The sequence below is a fragment of the Sorex fumeus genome, unplaced genomic scaffold (genome assembly GCF_029834395.1).
Source record: "Sorex fumeus unplaced genomic scaffold, SorFum_2.1 ptg000014l, whole genome shotgun sequence".
NCBI classification, from domain to species: domain Eukaryota; kingdom Metazoa; phylum Chordata; class Mammalia; order Eulipotyphla; family Soricidae; genus Sorex; species Sorex fumeus.
Window position 1 is genome coordinate 18492450 of NW_026606071.1, and position 15837 is coordinate 18508286.

General features: G+C 38.3%; 1 protein-coding gene across 1 annotated transcript in view; it reads left to right on the forward strand.

The window, feature by feature from the left end:
- Positions 1-15837, forward strand: part of LOC130021015 (aldehyde oxidase 4-like) — an 87601-nt gene that overhangs the window by 51715 nt on the left and 20049 nt on the right. Inside the window, exons 21-27 of the mRNA XM_056111762.1 lie at positions 5757-5881; positions 7857-7990; positions 9103-9190; positions 9485-9571; positions 9751-9942; positions 11275-11502; positions 14411-14506. Coding sequence (XP_055967737.1) covers positions 5757-5881; positions 7857-7990; positions 9103-9190; positions 9485-9571; positions 9751-9942; positions 11275-11502; positions 14411-14506 — 950 coding nt within the window. The remainder of the gene's footprint in view (positions 1-5756; positions 5882-7856; positions 7991-9102; positions 9191-9484; positions 9572-9750; positions 9943-11274; positions 11503-14410; positions 14507-15837) is intronic.

A 15837-nucleotide genomic window follows, 5' to 3' on the forward strand; every position in this document is an offset into this window, starting at 1 on the left:
TCTTTTTATGGTTAGTGCTTTTTGTCCACAAAGAAAATTTTGCTTTTGAAAGGTTAAAAAATATTGTCTTATTATTTCTCTTAGAAATATATTAGCTTTGGCATTTAGGGCTACAATACGTCTTAAATAAATAATTTTGTAATGTGTGAGACAGAGATAAAGTTCTATTTTCTTTTTTCAAGTGACTATCCAAATGGCTCAGCACCATTTATTGAAGATAATCCTTTCCCTTCTTGAATTGCAGTGTAGCTTTTATTGTTTTCCATGTGGTGTTCTATTCTGAATTCTCTATTGTAATCCACTCATCTGTTCATATATCTCTATGTTTTCCTACCCCATCTTACTTGCTGAACTCTACAAAATCTTGAAGCTAATGCATGATCCAGTGCTATTTCTTCTTCCACACTTTGGCTATTACAGATTCTTTGCATTGCCATATAAATGCACTGTCAGTTGATCAACTTCCAGTAAATATAATATGCTGAATTTTTTTTCCCCTTTATTGTATTTTATTTTTTTTAAAGTTGTAGATTTACAATTTTTTGTGCTTTGGTTTCAATTATACAATGATCAGATACCCATCCCTCCACCAGTGCCCATTTTCCACCACCATGGATAATATCCCCCCCACCCCCATCCCCCCATCCCCCCTGTCTCTGTGGCAGGGCAATCCCCTGTGTTCTCTCTCTCCTTTTGGGTGTTGTGGTCTGCAAAAGAGGCATTGAGTGGCAAACATGTTCAGTCCATAGTCTACTTTCGACATGCATCTCCCCTCCTGGGAGGATCCTCCAAACATCCTTTATTTGGTGCTCCCTTCTCTATCTGAACTGCCCTTTCCTCTAGGATACCCGGCTGGCCTCTAAGTTATGGAGTAATCCTCCTGGTGCTGATCTCAGCTATTCTTGGGTATTAATCTCATACTTTGTTACTTTATATCCCCCAGATGAATGCAATCTTTCTATGTCTATCCCTCTCTTTCTGACTCATTTCGCTTAGCATGATACTTTCCATATTGTACCACTTGTATGTAAATTTCATGACTTCATCTTTTCTAAGAGCTACATAGTACTCCATTGTGTAGATGTACCAAAGTTTCTTTAACCAGTCATCTGTTCTTGGGCACTCAGGTTTCTTCCAGTTTCTGGCTATTGTAAAGAGTGCTGCAATGAACAAACAAGTGCAGATGTCACTTCGACTATACATTTTTGCCTCTCTGGGATATATTCCCAGGAGTGGTATTGCTGGGTCAAATGGGAGCTCAATTTCTAATTTTTTGAGAATCGTCCATACTGTTTTCCAGAAGGGCTGAACCAGTGGACATTCCCACCAACAGTGAAGGAGTGTCCCTTTCTCGCCACATCCACGCCAGCATCGGTTGCTTTTGTTCTTTTGAATGTGGGCTAGTCTCTGAGGTGTGAGATGGTATCTCATTGTGGTTTTGATCTGCATCTCCCTGATGATTAATGATGTAGAGCATTTTCTCATGTGCTTTTTTGCCATTCGGATTTCTTCTTTGAGAAAGTTTCTGTTCATTTCATTGCCCCATTTTTGGATGGGGTTGGATGTTTTCTTCTTGTGGAGTTTAACCAGTATTTTGTATATCCTGAATATCAACCCCTTGTCAGATGTGTATTCGGTGAATATCCTTTCCCATTCTGTAGACTGTCTTTGTATTTTGGTCACTGTTTCTTTGGAGGTGCAGAAGCTTCTTAGTTTAAGATAGTCCCATTTATCTATCTCTGTTTTCACTTGCTCGGCCAGTGGCGTGGCATCTTTGAAGATACCATTAGCTTCAATGTCATGGAGGGTTTTGCCAACTTTATCTTCAATGTACCTTATGGTTTCTGGTCTGATGTTGAGGTCTTTAATCCATTTTGATCTTACTTTTGTACATGGTGTTAGGCAGAGTTCTGAGCCTATTTTTTTGCATGTAGCCATCCAGTGATGCCAACACAATTTATTAAAGAGGCTTTCCTTACTCCACTTCACATTACTTGCACCTTTATCAAAGATTAGATGAGCATATGATTGAGGAGAGATGTCAGTGTATTCAACCCTGTTCCATTGGTCTGCAGTTCTGCCTTTGTTCCAGTACCATGCTGTTTTAATTATTACTGCTTTGTAGTACAGTTTGAAGTTCAGGAGGTTGATTCCTCCCATTTTCTTTTTCCCAAGAATTGCTTTAGCTATTCGTGGGGGCTTATTGTTCCATATAAATTTCAAGAGTGTTTGCTCCATTTCTTTGAAGAATGTCATGGGTATCCTTATAGGGATTGCATTGAATTTATACAATGCTTTTGGTAGTATTGCCATTTTGACAATGTTAAGTCTCCCGACCCATGAGCAGGGGATATCTTTCCATTTCCTCATGTCCTCTTTTATTTCCTGAAGTAGCGTTTTGTAGTTTTCTTTGTACAAGTCCTTTACTTCCTTAGTTAAGCTGATTCCTAGGTACTTGATTTTCTGGGGCACAATTGTGAACGGGATTGTTTTTTTCATGTTGCTTTCTTCTCTCTCACTGTTTGCGTATAGGAAAGCCATGGACTTTTGGGTATTGATTTTATAACCTGCAACTTTACTATACGAGTCTATTGTTTCTAGGAGTTTTTTGGTGGAAGTTATTGGGTTCTCTAAGTAGAGTATCATATCATCTGCGAATAGTGAGAGCTTGATTTCTTCCTTTCCTACCTGAATGCCCTTAATATCTTTTTCCTGCCTAATCGCTATTGCAAGTACTTCCAGTACTATATTGAACAGCAGTGGAGAGAGTGGGCATCCCTGTCTCGTCCCTGAATATGCTGAATTTTTAACTGAGTTTTCACTAAACAGTAACATGATATGTCTGAAAGTCTAACTACATTCAGTTCCAATTCATGAAAATGGTAGCTCTTGTCTTTTAGGGAGCTTGCTCACCTTTCAGTAATGTCATAGTTTTCACAGTAGAAGATTCTTCCATCCTTTTTTAATACTCATGCACTGTACTGTAGCACTGTCCTCCCATTGTTCATTGATTTGCTCGAGCAGGCACCAGTAACGTCTCCATTGTGAGGCTTGTTGTTACTGTTTTTGGCATATTGACTATGATACGGGAAGCTTGCCAGGCTCTGCCATGCAGGCGGGATACTCTCTGTAGCTTGCCGGGCTGTCTGAGAGGAATGGAGGAATCAAACCCAGGTCGGGTGCATGCAAGGCAAATGCCCTACCCACTGTGCTATCGCTCCAGCTCTAAATACTCATATCAGATGTTATTATTCATATTTAATGTCTTAGAATGATTTTTATCAGATGTCCTTCAGATTTAATGCTTTAAAATGTTACTGTAAATTATTTTATGTTTATTTAGTCTAGTTGTTTGCATTTAGGATCATAATCAACATGATAATGATCAACAACCTAATTAGTTTTTACACACTGGTCTTACTGCTAGGACCTTTCCTAAGTTTATGTAAGCAGGTAGGGCTCTTGCCTTGTACTCAGACCACCCAGGTGCAAGTTCAATCCCAAGTACCTCATATGGTCCCCCAAGCTCTGCCAGAAGTGATACTTGAATGCAGAGCCCAAGCACCACCGGATATGGCCCATAAACAAAAATTTTAAATGACTCTCAAGTTTTTTATGTATAGATTCATATTGTGGTCATTTATCATCTCAATCTCAATGCTATTATTTGTATGTTTGAATTGCTGCACTGATTAAATATAAATTAGCATTAATTTTTAACAACAATTTCCAAGCTAACCCAAATCACTGAAATCAGAGCAGTGGGGTATGGAGTCCATTGTCTTAGTATACTTGGCCTTTATGATTTTGAATTGCACAATTCCACTTACTTATGAGTTTTTTCTCGTGTTTGAGTGGTCACCTTTCTCAATCATCCAACCAAAAATATTGATTTGTTGGATCTAGAGGCACATAAATGAGGAGCCTGCTAAAAGTTCTACTAAGATTTTCAACTGTGCTGAAATCACTGCCCTCAATCCTCAGGTGGCTAAAGGGTTGAATATCAAATCTCCCAGGTATTCCTAAAGTGTGGCCAGAGTTGAGCATCCGAGCAGTTTACCTAAAGAATCACTACTGATCTGAGGGGAAAGAAATTTCATTTTTTCAGGGCCTATTATCTTCAAATAGTTGAGTGGTATATTATGACAGCTATAATCTTTTATTAGACCCTTGGAGAGACCTTTGGATTACTTAATTCATTCACACAAAATAATAGTTAAACACATCAAGAATGTCCGAGGTCTATAACAACCACTACTCAGACCAAACACCCATTATTCCTTATCATTTTTTGAAATTTTTAATAGAATAACTGTGAACTACAGAGTTACAAAGATATTTATGATTAAGTTTCAGGTATACAATGTTCCAAAACCAATCTCTTAACCAGTCTCCACTATTCTCCACCAATAGCCCCAAGTTTCCCTCCTGCCATCCACCCTCCAGCCAGCCTCTCTCTGTGGCAGGTACATTTCTATTGCCTTTGGGCATTTAATATTTACCTATGACATTTCTTTATGGCTCACATACAAGAGAGATAATTCTGAGTAATTAATGGCAATTATGTCAGCTATCAAATTGTATAAAATAACATTGCCATGGACCATACAAAACATTTTGCATATATTATTGAATCCTACCAACAACCCTATGACATGAATATTAATATTTTATGAAACCAGTTTTAACCTATGAAGCCTTTACTGCTTAGTATTTAACATGCATGAAAAACAACTCTAGGAGAAACATTTTAGTAGCTCCATTTCAATAAAGACATTGAGGCATTGAGGCTGAAAAAATTAGTTCAGTGGCTGAGATCTCCTATGTAATTAGTTGTAGAACCAGAAATGGAACTCAAGACTGCCTGGTCTTATGATCTTCTTGCTCTTAATAACAACATTGCTTTCTTTTTACTGTTATTCACAGTGACAAGATGCCAACTCTTTGCCACTCAGGATTTGGGCACAAGTGGGAATTTTGGGCAGAAGTGACTGGGTGCCAGGGTAAATTGACAAAGAGAAGTGGTGTGGAGATAGGAGACTGAGAGTCCTATCAGGTTATTTGGGCTTGAATCCTCTTCTGCTAACTTACTGACTTGGTGTCTTTAGCCAGTTTCTTTAAGCTTTCCAGGTTACCATGTCCCAGTAATACTTACCTCTCAGGATGTTGGTATTAAATGAATTAATTATTATCAAGATGATGATCTTCAGAATAATATCTAACATATTGAAATAGCTAGGTAATTGTTACACCGATTTAAGTTTAAACTCAGTAGATTAATGAAGAAAGCAAAATATTTCTTGACCTTTTTGCATGACTCACTGTTGTTTCAAGAAATAATTTCAAAAAATTAGTTTGATTCCCAGCAAAATACTTCACTTATTTTAACATCAAAAGACTCTTTTTGTCAGTTTTAAAGTGAAAATGGTTCCTTCTAAATGTTAAAAATAGAGTTCAAATCTTCTCTTGACAAAATGATAAGAAATAGTAAACAAGTCAAAAATCTCAGAATGGAAAGGGAAGGTCAACTGGAGGATAAGAAAAGCCTCAGCTCTGCCACTTCAAACCTTTGTGTACCTAACAAGTTCCATCTTCTTACTGACTTCATTATCATCCCATATTCTGAGTTACAGACCTCCCACACCAATTTAGAGCTGACAAACCAGAGTTTAATTGTTTAGCTAAATTAGCTGTGATGTCAAAGTCTCAGGCTTGGACTTCTATGTAAATATGGTTCTGTGTGCTATACTTTATAGGTGAGGTCCATGTGGAAGGACAGGAACATTTTTACATGGAAACACAAACTATCCTGGCTATTCCAAAAGAAGAAGATAAAGAAATGGTGATACACCTGGGAACTCAGCATCCAACCCAAGTACAGGTAAGGTGATCATTTTGGAAAATGACATCTCAGGTGACCGTGGACTGTGACCCTTACAAACAGGCACTCTACTCTACCTCCCTTTTGTCACCTCCCCTGTTAGCTATAGAATGAAGAAAATAGTACAAATATTTCTTTAAAGGAGATTATTTTTCAGAGATCAGCACATTGTGCCTTCTTTCAAATTAAAGGACATGACCTTTCCTGTAACAGCTGTGAAAATCTTGGATAAGTGAAAGGGTACTATTTTCATTTTCCTTTAAGGTTCATTGTGGCTTTTCTATGAGTGTTTCCATGCTCTGGTATATCCATAAAAATAATTGCATTTCCATGATGATTTCGGTCCAGTGCAGTAACATAAGCATTCCAGTCCTGTTCTAGTGGACAAGTTAGAAGGTATTCCACATTCAGCAAGTAAAGAAAATCTACAAATAATTCCTTCCTCTAAAACATAAATTAATGGTCCTAGAGTAGTACCAGGTACAGATATATAAACTATTACTGGGAGGAGGAGATCATACATGCATCACTAATAGAAAATATATAGATACCTGGAGTCCTGAAGAGAATCAGAGAGTACCAAGAGAGTAAATTCAAAAAGAAGAAGAAGCAGTTAGCCACCTTCAAAACAAAGTGTGACATCTGAAGTGACAGATGCTGAGCTGAAATGTGGCTCCATAGTTGCAAGTTTTGAAAGAATGAAGAGATACTAGCTCTGTGCCTCAGCAGTTATATGATCTCCTACATATTGGTGGGTGTAAGATGTCCATTCCAGTACACAAATATGTATCAACTCTGAGAATTTTTTGGCAGAGTATGTCTCTAGCTTCCACTTAGATAATATGCATCCCTAAGGCACCAGTACTGTCTACCACTGTTATTTCCTAGAGTACAATCAGATCCTCAACAGCAGGTACTTACCAGGACACTGAGTAAGCAGCCCAAATGTGAAAATCTGAAAAGCAAGACTAATAATGGTTTGAATAGACACCTCTCCGAAGAAAGTCTCTGAATGACTAATAAGCCCATGAAAAAATGCTCAACATCATATTCACTAGGGAAATGCAAATTAAAGCACAATGATGCCACTCTACATCCACTAGAATGACTATAGCAAAAGGAAAAAAATAATAAGTGTTTGTGAGGATGCAGAGAAATTAGAACCTTCCAACTTTGCTAGCAAGCTAAAAGGAGGACATAGAGGTCAGAAAGATAGTACAGTAGATAAGGCACTTGCCTTGCATTCAGATGATCTGGATTCTATCCCTGACATATCCTAGAGTGAGCCCTGAGCACAGAGCCAGGAGAAAACCCTAAGCGCAGCCAGATGTGACCCAAAAATAAACAAACCAAAACAATCAAATATCATTTTGGAAAACAGCTTAGTGGTTTTTCAGTGTGTTTAGCAGATTGACTACAAATTCTAGGAATTTCTTGACTAAGTATCTACCCAGAAAAATTACAACATTTCTTCATTTATAAATTAAGGTTCACAAGCAACATTGTTTGCAATCAACCAAAGTAAGAATAATGCAAATGCCATTCAGATGGTGAATGGTAAAATTCAGTAGAACTATATTATGAAAGATTGGTTAACTATAAGTAGAAATAGAATATTGTCACATGTTGAACTTGGAAACACCATGCTAAGTGAAAGAGTTTAGTCAAGAAGCCACATATTGTTTAAATCCATTTATCTGAAAGGTTCTGACAGAAAGTAGATGAAAATTTGCCTGGTACTAGGGATTGGTGGGAATGGAGATTGGGAGAGATGAGGAGTGATTGCTTAGGAGAGAGAAGCTTTCCTTGGAGATACATAAAATGCTCTAAAAGTGAATTGTGAAAGTGGTCACGAAGTTCTGTAAATGCTGTCTTATTCTTGGACTTTCCCTTTCTTAATAGAGGGGAAGTTTCCACACGAGGAAATAAATTATCCAGTGGCACTTACATGGCTTCATGGACTTATCTTTTACAGGAATTTGTGTCTTTGGCACTAGGTGTCCCAAGGAGTAAAATCACCTGTCACATGCGAAGAGCTGGAGGAGCATTTGGGGGGAAGGTGACCAAGCCTGGAATACTAGGAGCTGTCTGTGCTGTGGCCTCAAACAAGTAAGCCACAATAACAGCTCTACAGGTCACAGGCCTGGCTAACATGTGAATGAAGGAGGACTGGAACAGAAGTCAGAACACTTATATTCAAGCCCAGCCCAGCTCACTCACTCACTAGGTCACCTTGAATAAGCCTGATTAGTGTGCTCATCTGCAGAATCAAGAGAATTCTGTCTACCCAGTTCTCCAAATTATTGTGTGAATTAAATGAAATCACTGTAAATTGAGGCTCATTGCACAGATATAGCTAATCTTGACATTTTTGTAAGCTGTATTGCTATTCACTGGTTAAAATGTCTAGGTTTTAAATTGCTAGTATTAAATCAAGCTGAGATTGACTGAGTGGATGGAGGAATAAAAAAAAAATCAACAGTGCCAGGGACAAATTTTGTCACAAAATAAACCAGGATTTGAAACTGCCTGGGATGTTCACAGAGTAGCTTCTGGATGGAATAATCAGACACAAGACTCACCACAACTATTTGTGGATTTTGTAACTACTTGTTCATGAATTATATTCAAGTCAAATGTTACTAATTCGAAACTACTGCTATGAAAAGAAAAACCACGGAAGCCTCAATTCACTAGTATTTCCAGACAAAAGAAAAGACTCATGTGAATATGTGTGTGCAGGCACCAAGAAGATTTTATCAGAGGACAAAAAGAGACCTTGATGGGCTTTTACAAAGTGGAGACTGAAAGCAAGAGAGGTTGAGCTTAGTCAGAGCATTGGTTCTCAACTCAGCCTCAAAGTCCTCCTTATGGCAAATATTTTAATGACTCCTTTATATTCAAACACAAAATTCATCTTAATGTGACTACTTATACACATAATTACAAAATAATCCTATAATCTCTTAATATAAAAATAAGAAAAAATAACATAACCAAATAATAAGTATTTTAATATATAAATTCTCAAAGACAACTAAACCAGAATAATAACAAGATTCAAAAATATTTTAGTGACCCCCCACAATCTTCTAAAATCCTATTTAAGAGCTTATTACTACCCCATTAATAACCATTAGACTAGATTATTTCAAATCCCCCCCTTTTTTTCTCTAAATTTCTACAAACATCCATCATACTAACAAAGTTCTTTTCAATAGGACTGGCCGCCCAATCCGGTTTATTCTAGAGCGTGGAGATGATATGCTGATAACTGCTGGCCGCCACCCTCTCCTTGGAAAATACAAAGTAAGTAAGAGCAAAAATTTCAGGGAACTGCATTGTCCAGTGGTAACCAGTTTAGTACAGTGAGTTATTGAATGTTCTTAAAAGGGATATTTAGACATTGACTGAAACTAATCAAATCTTTCTGTTGTGGGATCACGGTCAACTTGAGCATCGTCTTCATGTCCCTCTGGTAAATACACACCAAATCATGGGCATAAGAAGGGGATGGACTGATAACTTTGATTAAATGTGTTTGTATACCTTGTTGGAAAGGACTATTGAAAACATGGTTTTATCTGTTATATCACTTTGCAGATCGGATTCATGAACAATGGGGTAATCAAAGCTGCTGATGTTGAATATTATGTCAACGGTGGATGTACCCCAGATGAGTCTGAGATGGTAAATAAGAAATATGTCTTTCCTGTAGGTTACTAGTAGAGCTGTGTGTGCCTGCTCTATTTGCTTGAATATTGTTTAACAAATGAGTTCAATTTTGCAAAAGCTCTAACCATAGATAAAATCAAATATGTGAATTTAAACATTTGATAGACATGAAGCATTATTTTGTTTTAATTCAGGTGACAGAATTCATCGTGCTGAAATCAGAAAATGCCTACTATATCCCTAATTTCCGGTGTCGATGTAGGGCCTGCAAAACAAATTTACCATCTAATACTGCCTTTCGAGGATTTGGCTTCCCCCAGGGCACAGTGGTAGCTGAAGCTTATGTAACTGCTGTGGCGTCTCAATGTAACTTACTTCCTGAAGAGGTAATCTATCAGAACCTTCTAACATAACTCTAATGTAATCAGTTCAAATATATTTTGATTAGCTACATGTAGCTTTATGCTAACTACAAAGTAGATTCCAAAAAATTAAGTATGTTCTCTAAATATCAGTTAGCTTTTGCTGGGTAACAAGTCAACCACAAAATGTAATGGGTTAAAACAAAAGGTGGAGCAGCGTTGGGGGTGGGCGAGGAGGAAGGGGCTCAGGTCCACTTTTGTTCCAGGGTAAAAATAATGGATAATGGATAAAAATAAAATTTCCAGGGCTGGAGCAATAGCAAAGTCGTTTGCCTTGCACGGGGCTGACTCTGGTTCGATTCCCAGCATCCCATATGGTACCCTGAGCACCGCCAGGAATGATTCCTGGGTGCAGAGCCAGTAGTGACCCCTGAGCATCTCCAGGTGTGACCTAAAAAAACAAAAATAAATCAATAAATAATAAAATAAAATTTCCTCAAATTCTGTGGGTCAGTTGGTAGTTATCCTTCTGGTTTGAGCCAGTTGGATTGGTTGTTTATGATCTAAGATGGTCTCATTGACAGGTTTAGTAATTAATCTAGATGTCACAATTGAGAAAGATCAACTCTACTTCACAATTTCTTATCCTTCAAAAGGCTAGGCCAGGCTAATACCCATGATGCTTCAGAAAGTTTCTAAGTAGCAAAACCATGGAAAATCCTACTGCAAAAGCACTTTTTCAAGTTTTTGCCTGCATTGCATGTGTTTAACACATTGGTCAAAGCAAATTCCATAGACTAAACCAAAGTCAGTATGAACCACTAAAAGGCATGAATTGAGAAATTGAAATTATTATGACTATTTACATAAACACTCTACCACCTTGAAAGACTTTGAAAAGCTAATTTGAGAACCGTTAGTAATGAGGCAATGTAAGATAGGAATAAAAATTGGGGCCAGAGAGATAATAAAGCAGATAAGACACTTGCCTTACATGCTGCCAACCCACATTCCAATTCCCCATATGGTCTCCCAAACCCTGCCAGGAGTGATCTCTGAGTGCAGAGCCAGAAGTAAGTCCTGGGTACTGCTGGTTTGGCCCCAAATCAAAAATGATAAAAATCTTAAGCTGGAATATTTTTATCTTAGCTAAGAGCATATGAAATGTTCGATAGTGGTTTCTATTAAGATTATTGTTATTGCCTGTGTTTATACAGGTTTATACTTGCATCTGCATATTTATAGATATTAAAACATTTCCTTTTATAATTTATATCAGAAATAAAATGGAAACATATATCACATATGGAATAAGAATATTCCATATGAAATCCATTTGCTCTTCTTGTCTTTCAGGTGAAAGAAATAAACATGTATAAGACAATTAGCAAAACAGCCTTTAAAGAGACGTTTGATCCAGCACCCCTGAGAAAATGCTGGAAGGAATGTTTAGAAAAATCTTCATTCTATAACAGGAAACGGATTGCTGAGGAATTTAACAAAAAAAATTACTGGAAAAAGAGGGGACTTGCAGTGGTTCCCATGAAATTTACGATTGGGGTTCCTGTGGGCTACTTCAACCAGGTGAGGATAAAAGAAAATTCCTCTCACAAAATGCCATTTTTTCCCCAATGACTGGGGGAAAAGGCAGCATGTGCAACTCTGGGTAGTTCCCCTGCCTCCAAAATGAAAGAAGAATCTGAGATAGTCCTATTGCAGGAAAGTGGAGCTCATTTGTGTAGATAAGCATTGGAGGCCCTGGATGGTAAGGTCATCAGGAAAGAATTAATAGGTAAAGTCCAGCTGGAAAGGGGACTAGATCCCAAGTGTGGGTATTGGGTTATGAGGAGAACTTTTAAATCCATAAGAAAAATTTAAAAAGTAGGAATATCCCTTTATTTTCTGGTCTTTCTCAGAGAGCCCAGCAAGCTACCAAGAGTATCCTGACCTCACAGCAGAGCCTGGCAAGCTCCCTGTGGCGTATTCGATATGCCAAAAACAGTAACAACAAGTCTCACAATGGAGAGGTTACTGGTGCTCGCTTGAGCAAATTGATGAACAGTGCTACAGTACAGTGCTACAGTGCTTTATTTTCTGATTTCTAAGTACCCAAAGGGTCATTTGAAGATCAAACTTTCAAACTCAAGCAAATAGACAGAACTACCCACTTCACACAGAAATTAGGAGTTTTTAAAGTAAGGCTCAGTTATTACTATACCTCTTTTTAGTTTCTCTTGAAATTACTTTTCATGTTACTCTGATTCTGTTTTTTACTTTTTCTTTTTTTTTTTTTTGGTGTCCATTTGTCCCCACCAATCTCAGAAATGTCCATATAACCAAACCCATGCAAAGAAAAGAATCCAGCCCCCCTCATAGTGTTAATTAGTTATGACCAGGCAATCTCTTACCAAAAGTATCTTTTGTTCAAGCCCTTCCTTAGAGGCCATTAATGAGGAAGAGAGAAGAATGAGGAGGCTGGCAGTAAAGGTTAGACATGCTGTACTGCTTGGAGGCACTGTATTCAATCTTGCCCCAGATTATATTTCTCAAACCAACAACTTACAGCCTTTCATAAAGTAAAAATTATTTCCTAGAAGATAGGTCAGAAGGTTAGAGCATATTTCTGTCATGCAGTGAACCCCAGGTTTGATCCCCAACAACAGTTGGTTCCATAAATCTCATGAGGCATAGCTTCTGGGGAGAGTCCCCTAAAAAAATAGAGGATTCTTGTGGACTTGGAATAGATCTGGTTGCTTAAATTATTTATTTTAATGTCTTTTAGCTGTGCCTATCCACAAAACAAAGAATTAACTTCATAGAACTTTTTTGTCTTTACAAAGTACAAATTTGCTAGTCATTACTATAGCAATAATATGCAATACAAGACCATTATCTTAATGTGGTAACCAGTATTGCTTTTCTAAAATGAAATTCTCACTCAGGAAATGGTAGTTTAGGAATCAGAGCGACATACAGCAGATATGACACTCACCTTGCACGTGACCATCTTGGGTTTGATCCCCACTATCTTATATGGTCCCCTGAGCACTGCCAAAAGTAAAACATCTTGTAGAGTGTAGAGCCAGGAGTAACCTCTGAGCATTGCCATGTGTGGCCCAAAATATACACCAAAAAAAAAAAATGTTGGTTTGATCCAGGACTGATACACATCTATGCATGACGAAGACCTGGGTTCAGTGGTTCAATTCCCACTGCCACATGGATACTGAGCACCACCAGAAACAAACCCAGGTTAGGAGTAGTGCTTAGGCCCTAAATTGTAAACATAAAAGCAATTATTTTTTAAAATTTATTATTTTTAAATGAATTACAGTGATATACACATTTATAAAGTTGTTCATGATTGGATTTCAGTCATACAATATTCCAATACCCATCTCTTCACCAATGTACTTTTCCCACCATCAACGGTCCCAGTTTCCCTCCTCCCCACCTCCCTACCTGACACTATTGCAGGCGGTTTTCTTCTCTCTCTCTCTCTCTCTCTCTCTCTCTCTCTCTCTCTCTTTCTCTCTCACCATTCTCTCTCCCATTCTCTCTCTCCTGCCCCTTCTCTCCTCTTCTCTCTCTTCCCTCTGTTTCTCTTTCTCTACCTCTCTTTCCTTTTGGGCCTTATGGTTAACAATATAAAAAAGCAATTCTGACAGCTGTGGCTATAACAGGCATTTCAAAGTCTTCAATGTACCAGGGCATTTCAAAGTGTTTCAAGGCACTTCAAAGTCTAATTGTGTATCTAGAATGTGAGGCCGAAGTACACAGTGCCTGACTCCTGCCCTTGCAGTAAAACCGTGCTTTTAGTGTCTATGCAATCATCAGCATGGAATCTGAACATATGTGTAGTACCATTCACAAGATTACCCATTATTCCTTTTAGATTATCATAAAGTGAAAACACATGAGTGAAATCTTGTCGGTGCTGTTAGGGCTGTATTTGAGCCAGGAGATAAGATAAGTAAATTAATCCTTCTGCCTCAAAATTAATCTCATGTCCAGGAAAGGAAGACTAAGAACCTGTTGTTTGGTTTGTGGCCTTAGAGAGGCAGCCCCCAGGGCCTACACTTGTCAGTAGATCGAGTCTTCATTCACGTATTAAGACTGAAGTTTTCCAGGCTGGAGTGACAGCACAGTGGGTAGGTCATTTGCTCTGCAGGCGGCCAACCAAGGTTCAATTTCCAGCATCCCATATGGTCCCCCAAGCACTGCCAGTAGTAATTTCTGAGTGCACAAGCAAGGAGTAACCCTTGTGCATCACTGGGTGTGACACAAAAACAAAAAAAAAATACTGAAGTTTTCAAGTCTGGCCTTTATTAAAAGGCAGTAGACAGCAAAAATGGGTTTCTTCTCTAGTATAAATGAAACACCAGGTCCATGAAGTGTAGAACCATTCATTCAATATCAGCTAAACACACAGGAACATTTGGCTGCACCAGCTTAATTGAAATTAATTATTCCCTCCGTTCACCCCTGCCAGGCTGCTGCTCTAGTCCACATCTATCTCGATGGCTCGGTCTTAGTGACACATGGAGGCTGTGAATTGGGACAAGGACTTCACACCAAAATGATTCAGGTAAGATAAGAATGAGATAAATATCAATCTTCTCCCCTCATCCTTCAGTTAGTTTTATACTTTTTTCTTATTGAATACAAGAAACACTAAATGCATAGATCAAGAAAGACATTGCATTAAGTAATATAAAATTGCAGGGTGAGATGGAAGCAGGCAGAAGAATTGAGAAAATATGTTACACTGATTTTTTAACATACAAAAGTATCAAGACCTTCTGGAAGGTCTTCTAAACAATGTGATACCAGGGCTGGGGAGATAGCTCAGGGGTGCATACTTTACATGTGCAATACCCTGAGATTGATCCCAACATTGTACAGCCCCATATACACCTCTGGGTGTGGTCCTGGTAACCCAGAGAACCAAACATCCTATCACCAACCAAGCATTAAACCATCTGTTACAGGCGGTTAAGTATCACTAGGAGTAGCTCTCAGTCCCCTAAAGCACTGTCTGGGAGGTCCCCTAGTCCCCCCAAAATGTAATTTCCACTTGTGAAGACAAAATACTTTTCAATTTTATGCAATGACTCAAAACTTCTGCTGGAAATGAATTTAGCAGGACGAGAACTGATGTTCTTAGAATTTACAGTTTTCTTAGGAACTCCACATGACTGGCCATTCTGCATGTTAATTCAAAGAAAAGTGTTGAAAGAGCAAGTTATTTTCAAAAGAAAATTTTTCCTTTTTCAATATTGAAATGTGTTGACTATGATATTTGAATAAAAACTGCCAGGATAGGGAAAAGGGAGGGCAATGCTTTCCTGCCAGTAAAAAATACATGATATTTTCCAAAGGAAGAAACATTATAGAGCTAGAAAAATAGTACAAGTCTTTCCTTACATGCAGCTGACACTGATGTGATCCCTGGCACCATATATGGTCCCTTGAGTTCCACCAAGAGCAGTCTCTATGCACAGTCTCTATCAGTAGTCCCTGAATACTGCTGAATGTGGTCCAGGAACACAAAATAAAGAAATTAATGTAATTAAATTTTTAAAAACACACCAAAACATTCTTTGACTGGCCATGTTTCTTTAAAAAGCAATGTTTGGGAGTATGGTGCCGCCACCAGGTCAATCTGTACCTGTGAGATGAGTGCATCAGCAGCCTGATGGTGCATTCAGACTTCCAGATACCCCAAAATTGCTGCTGTGCCTTTGACCAGACCCCAAAAACTTGGGAAAAAATTTACCAAGAAAGTAAATGGCCAAAAGTTAGATATGTGGGAAACACACACACAAACCACCTCCGGCTCAGCTATATAATTGGAGGCATGGCCTCTCTGGTTCCTGATTAAACTGCTTAACGGCCATGATCCCAGAGACTCAGAAA